The sequence below is a fragment of the Hyla sarda genome, chromosome 7, assembly GCF_029499605.1.
Source record: "Hyla sarda isolate aHylSar1 chromosome 7, aHylSar1.hap1, whole genome shotgun sequence".
NCBI lineage: Eukaryota > Metazoa > Chordata > Amphibia > Anura > Hylidae > Hyla > Hyla sarda.
The window spans coordinates 73,779,698-73,805,294 of NC_079195.1; the positions used below are offsets into that span (position 1 = coordinate 73,779,698).

The 25,597-nt window shown below is 43.7% G+C and overlaps 1 protein-coding gene across 3 annotated transcripts in view; it reads left to right on the forward strand.

The window, feature by feature from the left end:
* Nucleotides 1-25,597, forward strand: part of SFXN2 (sideroflexin 2) — a 65,271-nt gene that overhangs the window by 12,716 nt on the left and 26,958 nt on the right. For 2 of the 3 annotated variants that reach the window (XM_056529640.1, XM_056529641.1), the window contains 4 exons: nt 2,879-3,049; nt 16,900-16,998; nt 20,179-20,254; nt 23,789-23,874. In XM_056529640.1, coding sequence (XP_056385615.1) covers nt 2,879-3,049; nt 16,900-16,998; nt 20,179-20,254; nt 23,789-23,874 — 432 coding nt within the window. Of the gene's footprint in view, nt 1-1,115; nt 1,151-2,878; nt 3,050-16,899; nt 16,999-20,178; nt 20,255-23,788; nt 23,875-25,597 lie in introns of those variants that run through there. The other variant, XM_056529642.1, reaches the window with a different exon arrangement.

Below are 25,597 nucleotides of genomic sequence, written 5' to 3' on the forward strand. Positions count from 1 at the left end.
AGGCGCCCTGGTTGGGAAACACTGCTTTAGGATCTGAATAGAAGAACACTCCTTACAAAATGATGAATGTCTATCGTAATATATTGTGGACACAGTGAAGCCTTCACAGCGCTGTAATAAAGTAGAAGGTAAATTCCCCTTTTAAAATGGCTTGAAAACAAAAGAAATTGCTTTGTAAAAGGAGGGGGCGCAGCAGCGACATGCGTGGAATGAATTTGTTCCCGACTTTTTAGGGTTAATGAAACACAGGTAGAGTGTTGCTAGGCAACACAAGGACAGCTGGGTATCAAAACATCTCGAGCGCCAGGGATAGATCAATAAACCTGTCAGATTTTAATGATCGGCTTTTTTCTGTGAAATCCATTAAAGAGGAGCTGTCACTTACACATCCAGCGTTCAGCTAATTAAAACCCGTAACAAACTCCTTCATCCAACAAAGCCATAATAACCGAGACCGCGCAACGAGGAACCCGCTTTAGGGCGGCTATAATGTTGTCGGGCACTAGGGGCGACATGATGGTTATTTCCATACATATAAGGCTACGTTCACATTGCAGTTTGCATCTTTCCCGTTCAGGGTCTGTTTGTTTTTTTTTTTTTTCTTGCGCAGAACGGTCCCTGAAACATGAGCGCAATGGACGCTTCTGGGTCCTGACAGGACCCATTCACTAGGCCGTATACTATGTATCCGCTTCTGAGATCTGGTAGTTTACCTGAGAAAAAATATAGTTTTTTATATGCTAAACGCCTGTCGTTTTGGAATTGCCGGGGGAGCTCCTATATCGGAGCCCAGCGGCAACGTGAAAGAGACCTAACCAGTACAGGACTGGACGGCCTGGGATTTTGACAAGACATGTTTGCCCATTCTACTGGGAACCCCCCCCTTCACCTGCCAAAAAAAACGGGAGACATAGGGGGAGATTTATCAACCCTTGTGCAAAGGTACAGCTGCCCATAGCAACCAGATCAGATTGGTTGCTATGGAGAATCACTCCACTTGTCCTTGACACAAGGTGTGATAAATGTTCCCCATAATGTAGTTATGTTATATGGGGCTATTCATGGGGCCGACTGGCTGGTGGTATTAGGATGGCAGTTTGCCTGGCACTAGTCCTTGGGGCACCCTGGCCATGTTATTTGGGGTCTTAAGGTATGGTTCAAGACCAGTGCACATTTGCTGCACATGGGTGTCTCATTGAAAGAATTTTTTAAGTTTTATAATGTCATTCATGGTAACTACATTCATAGTTGCCACCCAAGTTAGCCAAAATGAAAATATAGGCTTAAAAAAAGTACCCCAGAGAAATATATATGGTGTCTCAGCACCAAAGGCTGTCCTGTGGGCTGCGGATCTCCTCGTGCATGCCTGTTGCTCCTTTGATTGGCCCCCACTGTTCTATTGTTTACTGTGTTTAAGCACTCTACTGTATTATGTTATCTGTGTACTGTACCCTTAAGAAAGGAGATGCAGAATGATCAGATGACCCTGTTACCCTATGGGAACTTCCAAATTGCCCTTTATATAGTGCAGGTGGGGAGGAGCTGCCCCAGTTCAGTTGAGTGAGTGAGTCTAGTCACTGCTGTGTGCAGAGCTCCATGTGAGCTGCAGTGTGGAAAGGAGTCGGAGGAAGTGTGAGGTGATACTGAGAGAAGCCTGAAGGAAAGCTTTTAATCAAATCGGCCCCTCCATTCTGCAAGGGTTCCCCGTCAAGGAGTTGGTGAGTCATACCCTAGCGTTGCCAGAAATTGGACCTTAGCAGAACCCTAGTCAGCGTGGGATATCTCAGTCTCAAGTCTTCAGTCTATCTATTTCAAGTGGGTGAAAGCACCATAAGTCCCAGCAAGGTAACAGGGCTCCCAAGGGTTACACTGCATCCCTTCTACTCTGCTCTATACTGCAAGTGTTGTACCATCTATTCCTGCCTTAGTAAAAGACAGTTATCAGTAACCTGGCGTCGGTGTGTTCCTTGCCCTGTGCCTGCCCAGGAGAAGCGGTTTCCACCTCGGACCATGTATAGGCTAACAATGCCCTGGCGTCACGACCTGACAAGTAAAACTTGCACCCCCGTGTCACCACATGTATGCCTAGGATGCACTGCATTACACAGCGTAAACTCAGGCTTACTTCTATCATCTGTCTATATATTATATTTTAGTCAAAGCTTTTCCAATGCAACAGCTCACCCCTTCCTGTGTATCCCACTCCTGCACGGATCCTGCCTGCCTCGTCTCCGACTATTCCAGGTAACAGTAAAGAAATTTTCCAAGAACAATAGCATTTATTCAATGCTTTTGCTTCATTCAGGAACAAAACTTCTTGCCAAGGAACATACACAGAGGTAGAACCTTCTAATTTGTCTTACGCAGAATGCGCTTAGTCATAGTCATTCTATGACTAAGCACATTTTGCGTGAAACGCGTTAGAAGGTTCTACCTCTGTGAATGTTCCTTGGTAAGAGGTTTTGTTCCTGAATAAAGCAAAAGCATTGAATAAATGCTATTGTGCTGGAAAATTCCCTTACTGATACCTGGAATAGTCGGAGACGAGGCAGGCAAGATCCGTGCAGGAGTGGGATACACAGGAAGGGGTGAGCTGTTGCATTGGAAAATCTTTGACTAAAATCTAATATATAGACAGATGATAGAAGCTGCCTGGGTTCACACTGCGTAATGCAGTGCATCCGCTATTATGCTGGACAATTTCTTTGCTATTATGTTTTAGTGATCTGTGGTGGTCTTACAGTTCTGATTTTGGTTCCACCTTAGGGCAGTGAAACACAGTGCCTGCTTCCGAACGCACCTCATTTATTCGTATTCTTTTACATTCTTGAATATTTTCTATACTTAGACCAGATTAGACTGTGTTTTCTGTGTTCAGAGCAGGTGTCACTCCACCGGGCACCAGTATAGAACAACTTCATTATGCCAAGAAGTTATATGACTCCGCCTTCCATCCGGACACCGGCGACAAGATGAACCTTATCGGGAGAATGTCTTTCCAGGTTCCAGGAGGGATGGCGATCACCGGATGTATGCTACAGTTTTACAGGTACAGTCGTCTTATGGATTCACCATTTTATCTTGACTCCCTCTATATATGACCTGAATGTTGCAGATGCCTATAATGCCTTATGACAAAATTCATCAATAGTGTAAAGTTCCGCCATGTAAAAGCAAGGTGCGCCCCTGTCAATATAATGTTTTAAAAGCGTTCTAGGAAAGATTGAAAACAAGACTGCTTTCTTCCAGAACTTTCCCTTTCTGGTTCTGTTATTGTTGCTTACCCAAGTGACTAGACCCGAGCTGCAATACCAGACAAAGCTTGTAAACAAGAGTGGCACTGTTCCTGGAAGAAGGAGGCAGCCATGTTTCTCTTCTCTGTTAATTAATACTACTTATTATTGTTAAAGTGTCACAGAATTATCACTGAATCATGCAGATTCTTTTGATGTATTTTTATGTGTCTATCTTGTGCATTTGCCTCACAAATCCCTCTGTTCTGCTGCTCACTCATTTTTACATCCTCAGGAGGGGCATGTCTAAGGCAAGCACTAAGCTTGTCCTCACTCACCATGCATTCACTTCCTTCCTGAGTCTGCTGTGCTGGGTCTCTTCATCCAATCGCTGCTCTGCAACCCCCTCCTCTCTGTTTTCATGCTGCAGCCTGATAGAACAGGAGTGAGCACAGAGGAGTGCTAGTGCCTACCCTCACTTACTGGACTTTGTCCCTGCCTGGGCTTCACCTGGGACAAAGATGATGATGCAGCCTGACAGTATTATGTTCTGGATGATAAGGGGACCCATGTGGTCTTTTTTTATAAGTCATGATTTCTATAAAAAGTGCCCATTTAACCTGTTCATCCCTTTTCCCATCATAGTGATGGCTACTAAAAAGTTTCTGAAGAAAGATTCTACTAATTCCCCATCAGACTTTTATGTTATGAAGATAAAGAACTTGCATTCATCCTATTATATGACAAGCCAAATTGTTCTAATAGTGTTAGCGAGGGGGGTGGCTGGCTAGCATAGCGTAAAAAAAAAGAACATAACTCATACCTACCCCGATCCCTGCAGCTCCCGTTCTGACATCATCTGGTCCCTGCTTGTCGCCACTTATTCCTACTTTGAAGATGAGTTGTCTAAGCAGGAACTCGCAGGCAACAAGCAAGAACCTGATGATCTCAGAGCGGGAGCTGCGAGGGATCAGGGTAGGGGAGTATAACTTATTTATTTATTTTATGCCCCCCGGGCATGTATATGGAAAATTTTATCTCACCAGACAATTCCCTTTAAAATAGTTTTTATGCTTAGTTATTGTGTAATAAAAAGTTCAACAACTTTCTAATATACCATTTTCATCCAGTATGCTTGCTGGCGGTGATGGGAACACTCCAGTTCATGCTCAGACACTAAAGCAGTGTTTCCCAACAAGGGTGCCTCCAGTTTGGCAAACTACAACTACCAGGATCCCCGGACAGCCAAAGGCTCTGCAGGCCTGCTGGTAGTTTATAATTTTGCAACAGCTGGAGGCAACCTGGTTGAAAAACACTGCACTAAGGACTTATTTAGAGCTAATAGTTCCTAGACTGGGTTCACAGTGTGCTTTTGACCTGTGTTTAATATATGCACCAGTAAAAGCTCCAAGTGTATATGTTAAACGGAGGCTGTGATAAAAGCCAAGAGAATCCATTACCCATATATGGGATCCATTTAACAGATACATTGTGTGCTTTTTATGATTTATCCATTACCCCAATACTTGTGACAAATGCTATACAGTTTGTTTATGGGTCACTGTATATGTCTGTGCACAATTGAAGGTATTTCGGTGTATATTTGTCATAAAGTATATATCCATTTGTGTATATGTGTGTGGGAATGTATTAATGTATGTATCTATGCATTTGTGTTTTGTGTGTATGTATGTAAATATATAATTACAAGCAAAAAGAAAATTAGCTAGCACAACAACCTAATACACGGGTGCACACTGCTGTGGCAGATACAGAGTATACAAAAAAGAAGATTGCAGCAGCACACATTGGTCAAAAAATTGAGGCTCTTAGCGCACTTTTTTGATCAAAAACGTGTCCCCCATCCACCACGGGGAGGTGGCCTCATTTAGGATGGGATCCTAACACACATTCTGAGCCTAACACTCAGATACCAACTCACCTCTGCTGGGCATATAGCCTCTGACTGGGTGACATGCTGGATCCATATACAATTTAAAACACCACCTGGGAGAAAGGGGGAGGGGTGCACAGCTAAAGAGGGTGCCATTCCCCCTGTGTAGTAATTACAAGCAAAAAGAAAATTAGCCAGCACAACAACCTAATACCAGGTGGTGTTTTAAATTGTATATGGATCCAGCATGTCACCCAGTCAGAGGCTATATGCCCAGCAGAGGTGAGTTGGTATCTCAGTGTTAGGCTCAGAATGTGTGTTAGGATCCCATCCTAAATGAGGCCACCTCCCCGTGGTGGATGGGGACACGTTTTTGATCAAAAAAGTATGTAAATATATATATATACCGTAATATACACACACACAGTGACATATATATGTATGTATGTCACTGTGTGTGTGTGTGTGTGTGTATATGTAAGTGTGAATGAATGTGTGTGTGTGTCTATATGTAAGTGTGAATGAATGTGTGTGTGTATGTATTGATAGATATATAGAAAATGTGTGTGTGTGTGCGCGCGCATTTTTCTATGTACTTGCTTATGTACTATTCAAGTGTGTACATGTCCGTAAAACCTCCTTTTTAATAAATTTCTTTTTTTTACTGTATTAAAAGGATATTCCCGAAACCATACAGTTTGTTTATGGGTCACTGAATGTATGTATATGTGTGTGCACATGTAGTTATTTTTGTATGTGTGTCACAGTATATATATCCGTTTAGTGTCTATGTGTCTGTGTGTGTTTATGTGTGTGGAAAAGTATTAATATATGTATCCATGCATGAGCATTTATGTTACAGTGTGTATATTTATATGTATGTGTGCCACAGTGTGTGTGTGTGTATATGTGTATATATGTATATGTATATATATATATATATATATATATATATATGTATATATATATATGTATGGCTGCAACGATTATTAAATCGATGAAATTCAATAAGGGGATTCGTTGTAAACAAATTCTGTTATTGAATAATCGTCCGATTCGTTGTCCGGGCGCCGGATCAGATGCTAGGCCGCACTGCTGCAGCCTCTGTCCAGGTCCCTGTCCCACCCTCTGCTGACCCACTGCTCTCCATTCATGCATGCTGCTGCTTCTCTCCTCTCCTCCCCCGCTGCTTGTGGACGCTCTGTACATTGTGCCATCATTTTATGGAGCCTCAGCCTGGCCTGGAGGACCTCACCTGTACTACTGCCACCGGTAGGCTAGTTTCCTGCTGTTTAATGCGCCCTGCCACTGTTACTGCCGCATTGCCTATTGACACACATGGGGGGTATCTGCAGAGCATTGCACCCTAGTGTCATCTACAGACACTTGGATGCAATGCTCTGCACATACTACCATGTGTATAGCAGTGTGTATGTAGTACACACTTACACTACTATACACATGGGGGTATGTGCAGAGCATTGCATCCTAGTGTCTGTAGATGACACTAGGGTGCAATGCTCTGCATATACCCCTATGAGAGAGAGAGAGAGAAAGACAGTAGGGCTGTCTAATGTGCCATTTCCTGTAAATAACCCATCTCCCTGATGCTCTGAGGAATTTCTCTGGTTAATGTTATCCTGACATGTTATTTACGTGGGGTTTAATATACTGTGTTTGTACTCTTTTGTGTTTATGCTGTGTTGTATACAACCAGTATCTGGTTTGACCCTAGTAGAAAACTGCTGGCTTCTTATTTTAGGGCCTCTCCAAGGAAGTCCCAGGGGTTCTAAGAAATGACTTATAAAATCTTATAGAAATCCACTAGTAAAATGTGGGAATTGTTGTTGCTGGAAGTTATCTTTTACTGTATATTGTAATTTCCCAAAGGATAAATCCAGGTTTATTTGGCAGGAATAGTAAGCCACCTAAAAGCAGTGGGAACTCTGCTTTGTTTTTAATTGTTAGTAATCTGTTACCTTAAATGGACGCTGACATTTGTAAAAACATTTTATATCATGTAAATAATATTATATGTATATTTGTAATATACATTGGTTAAAAAATGTGTATATTTTGGGTCAACAAATGCTGCCTTGTCCCTGCAGCTTATTGTCTGTGTGTCTCAGTGCCTGCTTGTCCTCGGTGCACAGAGCCCCGCTTGTCCTCGGTGCACAGAGCCCCGCTTGTCCTCGGTGCACAGAGCCCCGCTTGCCCTCGGTGCACAGAGCCCCGCTTGCCCTCGGTGCACAGAGCCCCGCTTGCCCTCGGTGCACAGAGCCCCGCTTGCCCTCGGTGCACAGAGCCCCGCTTGCCCTCGGTGCACAGAGCCCCGCTTGCCCTCGGTGCACAGAGCCCCGCTTGCCCTCGGTGCACAGAGCCCCGCTTGCCCTCGGTGCACAGAGCCCCGCTTGCCCTCGGTGCACAGAGCCCCGCTTGCCCTCGGTGCACAGAGCCCCGCTTGCCCTCGGTGCACAGAGCCCTGATTGTCTTGCCCACATTTCCTGTATTTTGTCTCTGCATAGAGACACACAGGCAATAGCTGCAGGAACAAACATATACACCTTTTTTTTTTAACCAATGTATATTATAAATATAATCTACATTATATAAAAAGTTTTTACAAAATGACAGTGTACATTTGGAAAATGGATGGAAGGAAAATTTCCGGCGGACATATCACAAACAGTATGCGCTGGCCGAGCATACTGGCACTAGGACCGGCTAGCAGCCTACAGATTCAGGCTGTACAAGAAGACTGTCGGTAGTACTGATCAGTACTATAACTGAGACCGAGACACAGAACCGGCACAGCCGCTGTGTATAGCAATGAAGTGCACTATGTGCACTAGCAACAGGAGCTTCTGCAGCGTTCACACCCATGTATCTACTAATCCCTGCGGTGCTCAATCCTCTCCAGATCAGGATATGTAGTACATAAGAAAAGAAGAAATCAGGAGGCACTCACATTTAGTTGGTGGATCACGGCTTCTTTATTGTGGATGCGGCAGCCTGCTGACAGCGGCGTCGGACGCCAGAGCGGTGGATACAAGACTGTGTGTGACAATTGTTTCACGCCCCTCCGGGCGTTTCTGAACAGTACATTGCAACCTTAAAGGGGTTATCCAGAAATAGAAAAACAGAGCTAATTTCTTTAAAAAACAACTCCACGTCTGTCCCCAGGTTGGGTGTGGTAGTACAACTTGGCTCCATTCACTTCAATGGAACTGAGCTGCAGAACCACACCCAACCTGGAGACAGATGGGGAGCATTTCTGAAATAAATTAGCTTTGTTTTTCTTTTCCTAGATAACCCCTTAAAAATAACATTTAAGCACCCCCACACTAAAAACTATAATTTATTCCCATTTTCATATAAAAATGTAAAATATATTTGGTATTGTGAAGTGTGTAATGTTTGTACTATAAAAATATTATGTTTATGATCCTGCATGTTGAATGTTATAAACGTAAAGAAATACCAAACAGCAGAATTGCTTATTTTTGGTCACATCATATGTCAGAATTTTTTTTTATAAAAAGCTATGAAAAAGTTCCAACAAAACAAAATGGTACATATAAAAAGTCCAAATCACAGCTCAAAAAATGAGCCCCATATATGAAAAAATAAGAAAAAGTTTAGAAGGGGTATCTGACAATTTTTAACATATTTATTTTGTTGAATAAGTCTGATGGTTTTTACAAGTGGTAAAGTAATAGAAAAGCTATGTAACCATAAAAACTAAATATATACCCGGAAAAATATTTGTTTTTGCTTTGCTGTGCGTTTTATTGTAAAATGATACGTCATTACAAAGCACAATTGTTCCAGCAACAAACAAGCCCTCATAAGGGTCTGTGGATGGAAATATAAGAGTTAGGACTCTTTTTAAAGGCAAGGAGGAAAGAAAAAAACGCACAAAAATGAACCCACAAGGGGTTATAGGAGATTCTACTAATAGCTATGTGCCTGATATATTCCTGTTAGCTCACCAAAATAAGTGCATTCTATAGCTGTAAACCTGCTTTGCGGTGTTGTTTAATTTGTTCAGTAAATCAATATCTGTCACGTGTGTTGACCTAATGAGGTAAGTTATAGGATACAGATATGTTGTGAGTCTTGGCTGTATACCCAGCTGTTTATCAGATGTCTGCCCGCAGCTCCTTCTCACGGGTCAGTTAATCATTGCCCACCTTGTCTGCTAATGATGTGTAATATTTTAACTCTTGTCAGTGGAAATTCTGCTGATATTCTGGTTTTCTGTATGGATCTTCATAAGGATTCTACCCACATATGGTCAATAATCTATCAGAGAACAGCTGTGGTTTGTGCAGCCTTCAAGATGCCATTTATTCCTATCGTATCTGATACAGAAATGCACTTAAAGAAAAATCTTACATTCAGTTTTTCCTTTGATTTCCATAAAAGATTATGGGGAAGATATTTAAAAAAAATGTACCGTATATACTCGAGTATAAGCCGAGTTTTTCAGCACGATTTTTCGTGCTGAAAACACCCCCCTCGGCTTATACTCGAGTGAACTCTCCGCCCTCAGTGGTCTTCAACCTACGGTCCTCCAGATGTTTCAAAACTACAACTCCCAGCATGCCCGGACAGCCATCGGCTGTCCGGGCATGCTGGGAGTTGTAGTTTTGAAACATCTGGAGGTCCGCAGGTTGAAGACCACGGCCCGGGCCTTCGTCATCATCCAGCCCCCCATCCCCCCTTTAGTTTTGTACTCCCCTCCGCTTGGCGGGACGTTCGGGTGAGCTGGTCCAGGCCATCTGTGCTGCAGGACCATCCGGTGGGGAGGGATAGTCGTTCCGGGCTGTCCATCTTCACCGGGGGGGCCTCTTCTCCGGGCCCGGAATAATGACGTTGCCTTGACTACGACGCACAGGGACGTTGCGTCCCTGTGCGTCGTCGTCAAGGCAACGTCATTATTCCGAGCGCGAAGAGGAGAAGAGGCCCCCCGGGCATGCTGGGAGTTGTAGTTTTGGAACATCTGGAGGTCCGCAGGTTTAAGACCACTGTTAAATCAGACATTGACAAGCGGTGATGATGAAGGGGGTGGTGTGGGATGATGACAGGGTAATGATGAAGGGGGGGGATGATGACAGGGTAATGATGAAGGGGGGATGATGACAGGGTAATGATGAAGGGGGGGGATGATGACAGATTAATGATGAAGGGGGGGATGATGACAGGGTAATGATGAAGGGGGGGATGATGACAGGGTAATGGTGAAGGGGGGGATGATGACAGGGTAATGGTGAAGGGGGGGATGATGACAGGTGATGATGATGAGGGTGTTAATGACGGGGGTCTGGATGATGACAGGGGGGATTATGTATTTCCCACCCAAGGCTTATACTCGAGTCAATAACTTTTCCTGGGTTTTTGGGGTGAAATTAGGGGCCTCTGCTTATATTCGGGTCAGCTTATACTCGAGTATATACGGTAGTTGTTTTTTTGTTTTCTCTGTTTTGTTTTTTTCAGTTACCATAAATGTAAATTCTTGTTCCTTAATAGGCTGTTCCATAGTTTAACCTTAAAAGTAGACATATATGTATGACCTGATCAGGGGTGTAGCTAGAAACCACAGGGCCCTGGTGCAAAAAATTTCCTTGGGACCCTCTACCACCTGATCACCCGCTTCCCCAATCCCGGACGACCCCCTTACTCGGCCGCACAAAGAGATCAGTGAGTACAGCACTGATGGGACACAGTCAAGGGAATACACAATGATAAAAGCGACTAACAGGCAGGGCCGGACTGGGACTAAACATAGGCCCGGGCATTTTAGAATAAGCATTCCATTTTTTGTTGGGGGTCCAACTGCTGGGACCCCCTCCAATTACCTTGGTTCAAGTTGCTCTCCAGCTGTTGTAAAGCTACAACTCCCATCATATCTGGAGAGCCTCAGACATTATGGGAGTTGTAATTTTGTAACAGCCACAGATTGGGGAACAGTTTCAACCATCATCACTGAGGAACTTACAAGTGACTCCAGATGATGGAACAGTCAGGAGAACACACAATAATATCAGTGACCTGAGTGATGTCTTCTCTGTTGTCTTTTCTTTTCCATCTGGTTCATATACCGGGACGTCTCCCAGCTTCATCTCCTCACTAGAGTCTGACACCCAGACATCATTGGTTCCTCACTTTGTCAGTAGATCCACATCTTCCTCTATATAAAGACAATAAAAATTATAATCCTGCCATACACTGAATAAAATACTGCCACACACTGTATCCTCTTAATATAAAACTGCCATCCACTGTACCTCCTGCATATAATACTGCCACCCACTGTACACCTGAAAATAATACTGCCACCTACTGTTCCCCCTGAATATAATTAGAGATGAGCGAAGTTACAGTACTTTGATTCTGCACGAAGCTCGCAGCTCAGCGTTTGCTGACTTTAGCCTGCATAAATTAGTTCAGCTTTCAGGTGCTCCGGTGGGCTGGAAAAGGTGGATATAGTCCTAGGAGTCTCTGGTGGATACAGTCCTAGGAGACTCTCCTAGGACTGTATTCACCTTTTCCAGCCCACCGGAGCACCTGCAAGCTGCACTAATTTATGCAGGCTAAAGTCAGCAACTGCCGAGCTGCGAGGTTTGTGCAGAATTGAAGTACTGTAACTTTGCTCATCTCTAAATATAATCCTGCCACACACTGTACCCCTGAATATAATACTGCCTTACACTGTACCCTCTGAATATAATCCTGCCACACACTGTACTCTATGAATATAATACTACCACACACCGTACCCTCTTAATATAATACTGCCACACTCTGCCTATGAATATAATACTGCCACACACTGTGCCCCTGAATATAAACCCTCAAAAATAACCATTCTATACACTGTACCCTCTGATTATAACCCTGCCACACACTGTACCTTCCGAATATAATAATCCCTCCATCATAATAATAATACTGTTATACACTGTTTCTTCTCAGTTCAGCTGGCTCCCCTTTTCCATCCCCTCTTCCCCCCCCCCCCGACTTCTAAGTCCACACCAGGCTCCTCTGAACTCCTCCCCCAGACCCCTAAGTCCTCCTACATGCTCCTCTTCCCCCTCCCCAGACCCCAAACTCCGACCCGTACCCAATCACCACCTGGCCTCCCACTTCTCCACATTGATGAACAGTAGACTGGTGTATGTATGGTAGATGTGTATATGTAAGATATGTGTGTGTATGATATATGTATGTATGATAGATGTATGATACATCTACACATCATACACCCATCTATCATACATACACACATCTATCATACTTACACACATCTATCATACTTACACACATCCATCATACATACGCACACCTATCATACATACGCACACCTATCATTTATACATACATCTATCATACATACACACATCCATCATACATACAAACATCTATCATACATACACACATCTATTATATATACACACACACACATATCTATATGTATAAAATGTGTGTGTGTGTATGTATGTATGTGTGTATGTTCCAGCATCACGTCCAAATGGCTAAAGGTATTAACATGAAACTTGGCACACATGTTACTTATATGTCAACAACAAACATAGAATACGTGATTTAACCCTTACTCATCCCCATTTGCCAGGGGCAGGGTTTATATTTAAAGTCCTATACAAGTCAATGGGAAATATAGGTTACTGCAGAACTTCCAAACGGCTGGAGATATTTCGATAATACTTGGTCACATATTACTTATATGTCCACTTAAAATATAGGATAGTTCATTTAACCCTTAACTACCCCCATTTGTGAGTGTCGGGTTTTTGTTTAAAGTCCCATGCAAATTAATGGGAAATGTATGTTCCCACATAACTTCTGTACCGCTGGAGATATTTCAATACCTGGTCACGTATTACAGGTCAGGATAGGAGGACGGGATAGGAGGACGGGATATGACAACAATATAGGAGGACGAGATATGAAGTCAAAAGCTTCCTCCTTTGCTTATTTTCCTCCCCAACAAGGATGAGGAAGGAAAAACCGGGCAACGCCGGGTATTCAGCTAGTGTGTGTGTGTGTGTGTGTATATAATACATACACACATCCCCAACCCCCGCGGCCTGCCACTCACCAGGTGGCGGGGATGCAGCGGGGTCCAAGGGAAAGGAGATTATACGGATGGTGACCGTAAGGGAAGGGGTAGAGCGGAGGCTGCTTTTTCTGCAGGTGCTGGGAATGTAGCAGCGGTCGCAGGCAGGGACACGTCAGAGGCTTCGAGCAGGAGTGCGTGTCTGTGTGGGGCACCTCTGCTCCCAACAGGCCCTCTGCTCTTAATGGGGCATTGTCCCTGCCCCATCTAACAGCCAGCCCAGACAGAGGCTCCCCCCCCCCCCCTTAAAGGAGTAGTGCAGTGAAAAAAAAATGTATCCCCTATCCAAAGGATAGGGGATAAGTTATAGGTTGCAGGGGGTCCGACCGCTGGGACCACCCGCGATCTCCTGAAAGGGGCCCCAACAGTCTGCTGGAAGCGTTTCGACCCCCGCAGGAAGCCGCGGCCAACACGCCCCCTCTATGTATCTCTATGTTGGCCACCATTCCGTGCACTGGTTGGCATGCCCCCTTCCAGCAGACTGCCGGAAGATCATAAATATCTTAATCCTTCCTGTACTTATGAGCTGCTGTATGTCCCAGAGGAAGTGGTGTAGTTCTTTCCAGTCTGACCACAGTGCTCTCTGCTGACATCTCTGTCTGAGTCAGGAACTGTACAGAGCAGGAAAGGTACTTTATGGGAATTTGCTCCTGCTCTGGACAGTTCCTGACATGGACAGAGATGTCAGCAGAGAGCACTGTGGTCAGACTGGAAAGAACTACACAACTTCCTCTGTAGTATACAGCAGCTGATAAGTCTTGGAAGGCTTAAGATTTTTATATAGATGTAATTTACAAATCTAACTTTGTACCACCAGTTGTTTAGAATTTTTTTTCCCTCCGGAGTATCCCTTTAATGATTTCATATTGACTATATAGCACTATCATATTCTGCAGCACTGTGCATAGTTGTGAATATTCACATCTGTCCCTATCTCTTATGGGGGTCTCCACTAGGTCCAATATGTTACAAAGCTCTCTAATCTACCGGTGTGTTTTCTGGGGTGAAGGAGGAAACACAAGGAGAACAGACAAACTTCATGTTGATAGTAAAATGTTCAGATTTGAACCCAAAATCCAAGGTCTGGACTAGAATATTGCAAACCCTCCTGTGCTGCCTATGGTGACAGTACTGGTAGATCAGAGTTTGCCTAGGGTGACGTCTATACAGAAATGATGTGTTCTGTGTGTTTCTGTAATGTTCCCACACCCGTGGTATGAAAACATTGGCTTGTTGCCGTCTATAAATTTGACCATAGTGTGAATTTCGGTATATTATTGCAGAACATGTTCCCACTTTATCCATTTAATTCTGTTTTATTTCCTTACAGACGGCTTGTGAACAAAATTAAATCATTAGGCGCCTCTTTCTGATTTCTTTATAAGCAGCCAGCTGCATACAATTACCACCCCAGATCCGCCTAAGGGTGAGGCCACACCAGCGGGCCAAAATGTGCCAACCAATGGCTGTCAAATCATGAGCCATTAGCTGAAGCATTTAGGCCACATGTAGTCGACTGCTGTTGTGGCCTTGCGTTTACCTGCCTGCCCCTAGTGCAATGTTTTCCAAACAGTGTGCCTCCAGCTGTTGCAAAACTACATCTCCCAGCATGCCCGGACAGTCGAGCATGCCCTAGTGAATTAGGGATCACTATTGTTCGAGGGCCCCTGTAACAAAACGTTTGACAGATCACAGATACGTGTCAAAAGTTGTGATCGGTAGGCATCTGGGTGTTTAGACCCCTCTACTGATAATAGAACAGAGAGAAGCACGTGGTCGTGTGCTTCACTCCGCTGCGATCACCATCCATTGCAGGAGACAGACTTTTGACAGGTCTCTGTCATGCCTAAAAAAAATTTGGTAAATGCCAAATCCTATTATACATAGGAAGTGACAAGAAAAATATGAAAGAACTAGTAACTTGTGATAACAATCCTTTATTCTTCATCCAGAACATAATCCTGTTTGTATGCAGCATCATCTTTGTCCCAGCTGAAGCACAGGCAGGGACAAAGTCCAGTAAGTGAGGGCGAGACTAGTACTTCTCTGTGCTCACTCCTGTCCTATCAGACTGCAGCATGAAAACTGAGAGGAGGAAGTTACAGAGCAGCCTGCAGTGATTGGATGAAGAGACCCAGCACAGCACAGAATGCATAGAGTGAGGGCGGGCTCAGTGCCTGCCTCGGACATGCCCCTTCCTAAGCAGTGGATGTCAAAATGAGTGAGCAGCAGAACAGAGGGATTTGTGAGTCAATTAAAGAAGCTAGCCACATAAAGACGTGTAAATCATATTCATGGCCTAGTGAGTAACATGTATAAGCATTAATTTTTTTCTGTGATATGACAGGTACACCAAAAAAATCTATGTATTTTAAATTTGCAGCTGTCACATCTCATTCACATGACTACTACTGTAATATGATTATGATTTTACACATGCAACATACAGAAGCATAGAAGACTACATGGTCCATCTTATCTGTCTTTATGTTATTTCCTTTACAGCTGACCTTTTGTAAGTATAAGCCTAAAGCAGTGGTTTTCAACCTGCGGACCTCCAGATGTTGCAAAACTACAACTCCCAGCATGCCCGGACAGCCGTTGGCTGTCCGGGCATACTGGAAGTTGTAGTTTTGCAACATCTGGAGGTCCGCAGGTTGAAGACCATTGGCCTAAAGGGTACTCTGGTTATAGCAAATACATACTATGGTTTGTGTAATAAAAGGTTTACAGTATTTTAAAAATCCATTCTTCAAGGTTTTCAAGATCTCTGCATGCTGGCATCCAGGGGTCAAGTCCTGGGGGAAAAGTGTGGGAACTCAAGATTTCCACTCAATGGCTGGTCCTGCTGAACTCCTGCTAATGGGAACGGTGTTCCTGCTGTGGAGAAAGGGGTACGGACTTAAAGGGGTACTCCGGTGGAAAACATTTAATTTTTTTTTCATATCAACTGGGGCCAGAAAGTTAAACCATTTGTAAATGACTTCTATAAAAAAAAAAAAATCTTTACCTTTTTTAGTACTTTGTGGCAGCTGTATGCTACAGAGGAAATCCTTTTCTTTTTTTAATTCATTTTTTTGTCTCGTCCACAGTGCTCTCTGCTGACACCTCTGTCAGTGTCAGGAACTGTCCAGAGTAGCATAGGTTTGCAGTGGGGATTTTTTTTCCTGCTCTGGACAGTTCCTGATACGGCCATCAGGTGTCAGCAGAGAGCACTGCGGACAAGACAAAAAAGAAATTAAAAAAGAAAAGAATTTCCTCTGTAGCATACAGCTGCTAAAAAGTACTGGAAGGAGTAAGATTTTTTAATAGAAGAAATTTACAAATCTGTTTAACTTTCTGGCACCAGTTGATTTAAAAAAAAAAAAAACATAATAATAAATTTCACCAGAGTGCCCCTTTAAGCCCCTGCAGAGATCTTCATGGTAAGTAAGCCCAGGGACTGGGGTGGATCGAAAAGCTGACACCAGAGTGGGGGAGGCAGTAGGCGGCAATTAGATTTTAAAAATGAAATCAGGGAACCCCTTTAATGATGTGTTGTAAAACAATGCTTTTCCCCATATAACATTTGCTTCTCTTTATTACTATTGTATATATTTTTATAACTCTTCTTTTTTTGTACACTTAAACAGGACTGTTCCTGCAGTGGTGTTTTGGCAGTGGGTTAACCAGTCTTTTAACGCGCTTGTAAACTACACGAACCGAAATGCGGCCTCTCCCATCACCCCAGTGTAAGTCCTCATCTATATTACTTCTTCGGTCTCTCTGACAATGTTTTATGGATTCCTCTCTTCTTAGCTTTTCCTTTTCTGCTATCTATAAATCCTCAACTGTCTGAGTGGTTTTAAAAGCCCCTCCATAGCAAAGGTCCTAAAACCTTGTTAAAGAAGTACTGTGGTGCAGGGACACTTATCCCCTATCCAAAGGATAGGGGATAAGTGTCTGATCGCGGGGGGTCCGACAGCAGTCGGACCCCCCGCGATCAGACACTTATCCCCTATCCTTTGGATAGTCCATAGAAAAGGTGCAGTGCCATCAGGAACTCTTTATTGGAATGTTGTGCAGACAGAACACATAATTCCAACGCGTTTTGGGTAGATAGCCCTTAATTATGGCATAAAACAATGAAGTTTCAACAAGCTTTATATGTACAAAAACAAGTCACATGACATAAATGAGGGATTTTTCTAAAATCATGTATAAAAACCGGAATGGACTCCAAAAAACACCTTTGGCTAAGGGGTTGTGTTTCTGCACCACAGTATTCCTTTAAGGACCCATCCAGGCTTAGGGAGGCTGCTGCAAGTCAAATCTGCTCAGAATTTGTGAGCTGATTCCACTTGCAGCAACTTTCCATTGATCTCGATGGTGTTCTGCTGCTCAGTTCATATGTCGTATGGAAAGTCCCCAGGAAAACTCCTGATGCAGAATTTGATTCCGCAGAAAGTATGAACATGTACATTTTTTCGGGGGATTCACCAGAAAAAGCTCAATAGTCAATGGTACTTTGAATTTCAGGAGTTAATTTCGGCAAAAAATTCAGCACAAAATTAAAGGGGTATTCCGGCCAAATACATCTTATCCCCTATAGACATGAATGGAGGGGGCGTGGTGTGACATCATGTCTCCAGTCCCGTAAACCAAAGAGGTTTCCGAGACTGGAGACGCAGCCCCGCATAGAATGCGAGTGCTTTGGAGAGAGGTGCTTTGGGTAGAGGATAAGATGTATTTGGGCGGAATACCCCTTTAATGCAGATGCCATGCGATGCAGGTCCACTGAGGATACTCAACGACGAAATTACGGATCCCCGCAATCTAACATCTTATCTTATCCCCTATGCTTTTGATAGGGGATAAGATGTTTAGCGTCGGAGTACCCCTTTAATCAGTCGAAACTCTTGACATGTCTCTGTAACATGTCAGTTTCTTTTTTTAATAAATAGTGACAGCCTGAACAGGGAGAACATTTGACTATTACCCTTCAGAGTGTACAGTCGATGTTCACACACCATCCTCCTTGTGACTGAGACTTTTATTTTTCAACCTGATTTTTAACTGCATGAAAAAAGATCACACTCTGTCCATAAGAATGAGAGAAAACAATAGAACAAATTCCTTGGCTCCCAAGGAGTCTCATAATCAATATTTCCTTGGAAAGAGGAGTTGGTTTTCTTGGAAAGCGACGTTATGGGGGGAATGTTTGAAAACTACATTCATCCTGTCCCTGGGAAAATATCCATTAACCAATAGATGAATGAAAAACATAATGAAATTAAAACCATAAAATCGTATGTTAGCAATAAAGTGATAATGGTTATTTCTACATACACCAGTATTGTGATCATTGACAGGAATGTCTCCATCAGCCTGCAGATATTTTCATGTAACATCACCAACTTTGCCCTCCCACCCCATTCCTTTAGGCTGTGTTGACATCTAATCACAAGAAATTGCACATACCAGCCTCATGGTGACTGAGAAGTAGAGGTAGTCTGAATGCTTTGGCCACCAGTGCGATCCTACAGGAAAAAGGATGTCAGAGATGTATATACCGTATATACGCAAGTATAAGCCGACCTGAATATAAGCCGAGGCCCCTAATTTCACCCCAAAAAACCAGGAAAAGTTTATTGACTCGACTATAAGCCTAGGGTCGGAAATACATCATCCCCCCCCCTGTCATCTTCCAGACCCCCGTCATTAACACCCCCCGTCATTAACACCCCCCGTCATTAACAATCACCCTCTTCATCATCACCCTGTCATCATCCCCCCCCCCCTTTCATCATCACCGCCTGTCAATCCCTTTCAGTGGTCTTCAACCTGCGGAACTCCAGATGTTGCAAAACTACAACTGCCAGCATGCCCGGACAGCCATCGGCTGTCCGGGCATGCTGGGAATTGTAGTTTTGAAACATCTGGAGGTCCACAGGTTGAAGACCACTGCGCGGGCCTTCGTCATCATCCAGACCCCCCCCCCCCCCTTTAGTTTTCTACTCACCTCCCGTCGGTGGGAAGGAAGTGTGAGCTGGTCCGGGCCATCTATGCTGCAGGGACCGTCCAGTGGGAAGGGTTAGTCGTTCCGGGCCTCCCGGTGAAGATGGACGGCCCGGAACGACTAACCCTCCCCACCGGACGGTCCCTGCAGCATAGATGGCCCGGACCAGCTCACCTTTCCTTCCCACCGAGGGGAGGTGAGTAGGAAACTAAAGGGGGCGGGGTCTGGATGATGACGAAGGCCCGCGCAGTGGTCTTCAACCTGCGGACCTCCGAGCATGCTGGGATTTGTAGTTTTGCAACATCTGGAGGTCCGCAGGTTGAAGACCACTGATGAAGGGATTGACAGGCGGAGAGTTCCCTCGAGTATAAGCCAAGGGGGCGTTTTCAGCACGAAAAATGGTGCTGAAAAACTCTGCTTATACTCGAGTATATACGGTAGCTATTCATCCTTAAAGTGTACCTGTCACTTAAAACTCGCAGAGACATGTCAAACGTTTTGATCTGTCGGGGGTCTCAGACTTATAATAAAACAGCAAGACAAAGATTGCTAAGAGCCAGGAAGTAAAGCACTCTAACTCATTCTTCTGATCAGTGGGGGTCTCAGCAATGAGACCCCAACCAATACATGTCTTCGTGTCATTTTTTTTTTTTCTTCACTGCCAGTCACTATAGCTCCCCATTAATAAATCTGTTTGGCTCACTATCGAGATAAGCAGCTGCCAAACATCTCAAGCTATCCCCATAGACATCAGTGTCAGCCAATTTGAATGGGATCTCCAGGCAAAGTACAAGGTCTGTGGCCAGTTCTCGTGTATATTTTGTTCAGCTAATAACCTTTTATTGTTATAATTTTGCCAAGGGATAATTGTATATTCTGGTTTGCATAAAAAATTGTTGTCTTAAACTTGCAGCCAGATTGGAGTTGCTTACGTGACGGCCACTGGAACTGCTCTAGCCACTGCTGTAGGACTTAACTTGTATACTAAGGTAAGGAGAATGAAGAGTTTTTGTGTGCACTTTTGCTGTATGTTAAAGGGGTATTCCAGCCTTATACATCTTATAAAATGTCTGATCACAGGGGTCCTACTGCTGCGACCCCTGCGATTTTGGTGCTGCCCCGGGCATTGTGTGCCGAGTGCTGCCTCAGAGACGTCACGGCCACACCTCCTCCATTCATGTCTATAGGAGGGGGCGTGACTGCCGTCACGCCCCCTCCCATAGACATGAATGGAGGGTGTGTGGCCATGATGTCACGTCTCGGAGGCAGCGCCTGGCACAGAATGCCCAGGGCTACACCAAGATCACAGGGGTCCCAGCAGTAGGACCCCTGTGATCAGACATTTTATCCCCTATCCTTTTGGATAGGGGATAAGATGTATAAGGCCAGAATACCCCTTTTAAGGGATACAATGACATTCAGTCCAATGCCATTAGTGCTCACCATTGCCCTCTGCTACTTAGCCACTGTTATAGTGATGACTATACTTGTCTGTAGTGTTTATAGGTTATTAGGAAAATAACGATAAGCTCAAATGCACTTTCTGCCAGCCAGGTTATCATGGCAGGATTGAAGCATGATAGGGCTTAGCTATATAGTTATGTCCCAGTTTTTTTGCAGAATGGGGAGGGTTGATTTTTTTTTTACTGTACAAGATAAAAGTTATGACCATAAATAGTGATGGACAATTTTCGAAGATTTAGAAGCTATAGCAAACAGTAGTGAACCCATGGTGTGGTGATGGCTTCGATAAGGAAAGCCTTGTTCTCATGAACATTCTTAGAAGCCGCTACAGTTACTATGGGCACATGAGTAACAGTGCCTGGGGCCCGTTGGTGGATCTGCCGGCCCTCCAGTTGGCCATTCTCACACTGGTGAGCTTTGTGGAGCAAGGGGTCACAGCTCCTTTAGCCATAGAGTTAAAGGGGTAATCTCGTGGAAAACTTTTTTTTTTTTTTTTTTTATATCAACTGGTGACAGAAAGTTTAAACAGATTTGTAAATCACTTCTATTAAAAAATCTTAATCCTTCTAGTACTTATTAGCTGCTGAATACTACAGAGGAAATTCTTTTCTTTTTGGAACACAGAGCTCTCTGCTGACAGCATGACCACAGTGCTCTCTGCTGACATCTCTGTCCATTTTAAGAATTGTCCAGAGTAAGAGAAAATTCCCATGGCAAACATATGCTGCTCTGAACAGTTCCTAAAATGGACAGCAGAGGTCAGCAGAGAGCACTGTGGTCAAGATGTCAGCAGAGAGCTCTGTGTTCCAAAAAGAAAACCATTTCCTCTGTAGTACACAGACCCTAAAAAGTACTGGAAAGATTAAGATTTTTTAATAGAAATAATTTACAAATCTGTTTAACTTTCTGGCACCAGTTGATTAAAAAAAAATAAGTTTTCCATGGGAGTACCCCTTTAAAGCTTTCCTGTGTTAGGATGGAGGCTTTGGTTGTTGCGGTTTCCCCTAGCTGTTTGTCCTTAGGTTTTGCTTATGTATATTTTAGGATTGACTAAAATTTAACTACTTGTTAAATGTATTAACTATTATGTTTAAGAAGTCATTTAGTGAAGTCTTTGCAAAATTCACACATTAACAAGACCTGTGTAACTTATAGGACAGTTTTACATTGAGCAACATGAATGTCTAACCAAAACAATCTACTCTGATGTACACATTTACAGTCACATACTGAAGAATGCTGGGGAAAAATGGGTGAAACAATAGTTTTAGAAACTATTGCTGACCTTTCTGCATTGCTTATCAGAAGCCTATTTGTATACAGATTGCTAAATTTAGGATGCTAGTTGGTTCCTGAGCTTTAGGGGTACTAAGGTAACACAGTGGCATGTATATGTTAGGGTTAAAGGGGTATTCCAGGCAAAACCTTTTTTGATATATATCAACTGGCTCCGGAAAGTTTAACAGATTTGTAAATTACTTCTGTAAAAAAATCTTAATCCTTCCAATAGTTATTAGCTTCTGAAGTTTTCTGTCTAACTGCTCAATGATGATGTCACGTCCCGGGATCTGTGCATGATTGGAGAATATCCCCATAGGAACTACACAGCTCCCGGGACGTGAGTCATCAGAGAGCAGTTAGACAGAAAACAACAACTCAACTTCAGAAGCTAATAACTATTGGAAGGATTAAGATTTTTTTTATAGAAGTAATTTACAAATCTGTTTAACTTTCCGGAGCCAGTTGATGTATAAAAAAAAGTTTTGGCCTAGAATTCCCCTTTAAGGCTCATTTCACACGGTTATTTGCTTCTGTCAGGTTTCTATTGCTCCGCGATGACCAGAAGATCATGATCAAATTGCACTTCAGTAGCAGAACTTGTATTCTACTGTCACAGTAGCACACAGGCCTTAGATCATGTGTCACTCCTAGTGAAATAGTAACAAAAAATTGGTACAGGTCAGACCACACACGTCAGTACATTGGTCAATCAGAACCACAGGACAATATAGATATGTATAATAAGTTTTGTTAGTTTAGATTTATTTTCAAAAGAGTAACAAACAAAAAAAACAAAGCATCAGTACATTTTGTACAAACATAGTTTTTGCATGGTTGCACATGGTAACAAATATGAGAAAATGTCCGAACAAATATCTAAGCGTAAAATAAGGCAAATAAATAAGTGCGCTACACTGACATGTCGAATAAATGATTTCACGAAAATTTCAAGTAAATGTAAACAATGTCCAGTGCAGCCAGCACAATACAAATGAGTAAAACTTAACGTAGAGAGGAGTGGAGAACACCTATGGATTAAAGGGATCATCTTAAAGGGGTTATCCACCATGAGGTGATTTAAGTACGTACCTGCCAGACACTAATGGACATGTTTAGGAAGGATCTGCGCTTGTCTTTGGGTTAAATGGCTGTTTTGTGAGATTACCATAAAGCTCTGGCTTTCTATTTGTGAACCTCAGTATTTCCTGTTGAAGTTTTCTTTTTTATTACAAATCCCAGAATTCCACTTTCCTACCTCCCACACATCAGCCACCACACCCACTGAACAACAAACAAGCTAGATTCAATGAAAAAGGCCAGTGCTTTCTAATCGGGGTGCCTCCAGCTGTTCCACCTATTTAAGCAGACAGGCTCCCTGTCATCACCTGACTAATGATGTCAGGTCTCGGCCGCACTGCATTCTGGGAAATACCCGAGACAGGAGTTTTTCTCTAATGCTGTTAAAAATGAGTACGAGACCAGCCATCAGAGACAGGTACAGACACTATATTATGAACTACACTAACTTGTAGCCCCTGTAGCATAGTCAAATAAAAAAAATTCTGGAATACCCCTTTAATAAAGGACAGCAACAGCAACATTTGATGGTTTCCAGGTTGCTATAGGAGGTTTTTATTTTCTGCACCACTCAGATTAATATGTGGAAACAGTAAAGAAACGTAATGAAGCTGTATTACTTTATTATCCCAACTAGATCTAATGTTAAGACCCCTGAGTTGACTTGTTGTCAAGCTGTGAAATGATTTCCCCCAATTTAGAGAGCACCGCCATTGATCGCCCGTTGGGTTCCATTTGCTGCCGTCGCTGCTGCCAATTGTGTTAATATTCCTATGATGAGACAACAGTAAGTTCAGCCCAGAACTATTTCTACTATTGCTTATTCACCTAATGATTATTTGTATATACTGTCTGCCAGAGAAGAACATGGAAAGAGACACTTCTTGCTTTAAATGAGCTGACCATTATCAGACCTGTTGTCCGTAATGCTGGGTAAATCCATGGAGCAAGGAAAGATTTTAGCTCCAATGTCCCCAGTTCTTCTTTCTCTGCTCCTGAACATTTTTTAGGATGATTTATGACCAAATATAAGGTCACCAAAATAAGTATAATTAATGTTATAAAAAAAAACGGAATTCATAGTCTGACTTTTAATGCACCCATACACATTAACCCCTTCCCGCAGAATGTCATATATAAACGCCGGGTTGTGCAGTGCGTTCGCGCATCCCGGCATTTATAAATGACATTCAGTTAACCCGGCGATGCGCAGCATCGCACGGGTTAACTGGCAGAAGTCCCGCTGTTTCCAGCAGGGGACAACTTCTGCTTCACCCCCCAGGACCATCCATTGATGGTCCTGGTCAGCTATCACTGTGATTGGTCCCTGTGGACCAATCACAGTGATCTGGGGTGAAAGTTCAGATCCCCCGCACTGCCCGCCCCTGGAAGTCGGGCAGAACGGGGGACGAAGGCTGCGGGGGTTCGCGGGGACCTGCGGCACACGGGGGGAACACGTGGGGACCGGCGGACTTACCTGGAGCAGCGGCGGGACCGAGGAGCAGCGGCAGGACCGGCCACGTGGAGGAGCAGCGACGGGACCGGCAGGTAAGTATGTAGTCTTCAGAGGCAGCAGTGAAGATCTTCACTGCTGCTTCTAGGAGTCTGAAAACTACAACTCCCAGCATGCCTAGACAGCCTTTGGCTGTCTGGGCATGCTGGGAGTTGTAGTTTTGCAACATCTGGAGGGCCCCAGTTTGGAGACCATTGTATAATGGTCTCCAATCTGTGCTCTTCCAGCTGTTGCAAAACTACAACTCCCAGTATGCACTGACTGTCCAGGCATGCTGGGAGTTTTAGTTCAGCAACATCTGGCCCTTCAGATGTTGCCAAACTACAACTCCCAGCATGCCCTTCAGCTGTCTGGGCATGCTGGGAGTTGTAGTTTTGCAACAACTGGAGACACACTGGTTGGGAAACATTGTCTGTTTCTAACTCAGTGTTTCCTAACCTGTGTGCCTCCAGCTGTTGCAAAACTATGACTCCCAGCATGCACTAACAGACCATGCATGCTGGGAGTTGTGGTTTTGCAACAGCTGGTGCAACCCCCCCCCCGCCACCCCCGTGAATGTACAGGGTACATTCACATGGGCGAGGCTTTTACAGTGGGTTTCTCGCAAGATGCAGCAAATTTTGCGCTGGGAAACTCGCTGTAATCCCCCGCCCATGTGACTGTACCCTTAAAACACTACACTACACTAACACAAAATAAAATAAAAAGTTAAAAACACTACATATACACATACCCCTACACAGCCCCCCTCCCCCAATAAGAACGTCCGGTACACCACTGTTTCCAAAGCAGAGCCTCCAGCTGTTGAAAAACAACAACTCCTAGTATTGCCGGACAGCCGTTGACTGTCCACGCATGCTGGGAGTTTTGCAACAGCTGGAGGCACCCTGTTTGGGAATCACTGTCGTAGAATACCCCTATGTCCACCCCTATGCAAATCCCTAATTTAGGCCTCAAATGCACATGGCGCTCTCACTTTGGAGCCCTGTCGTATTTC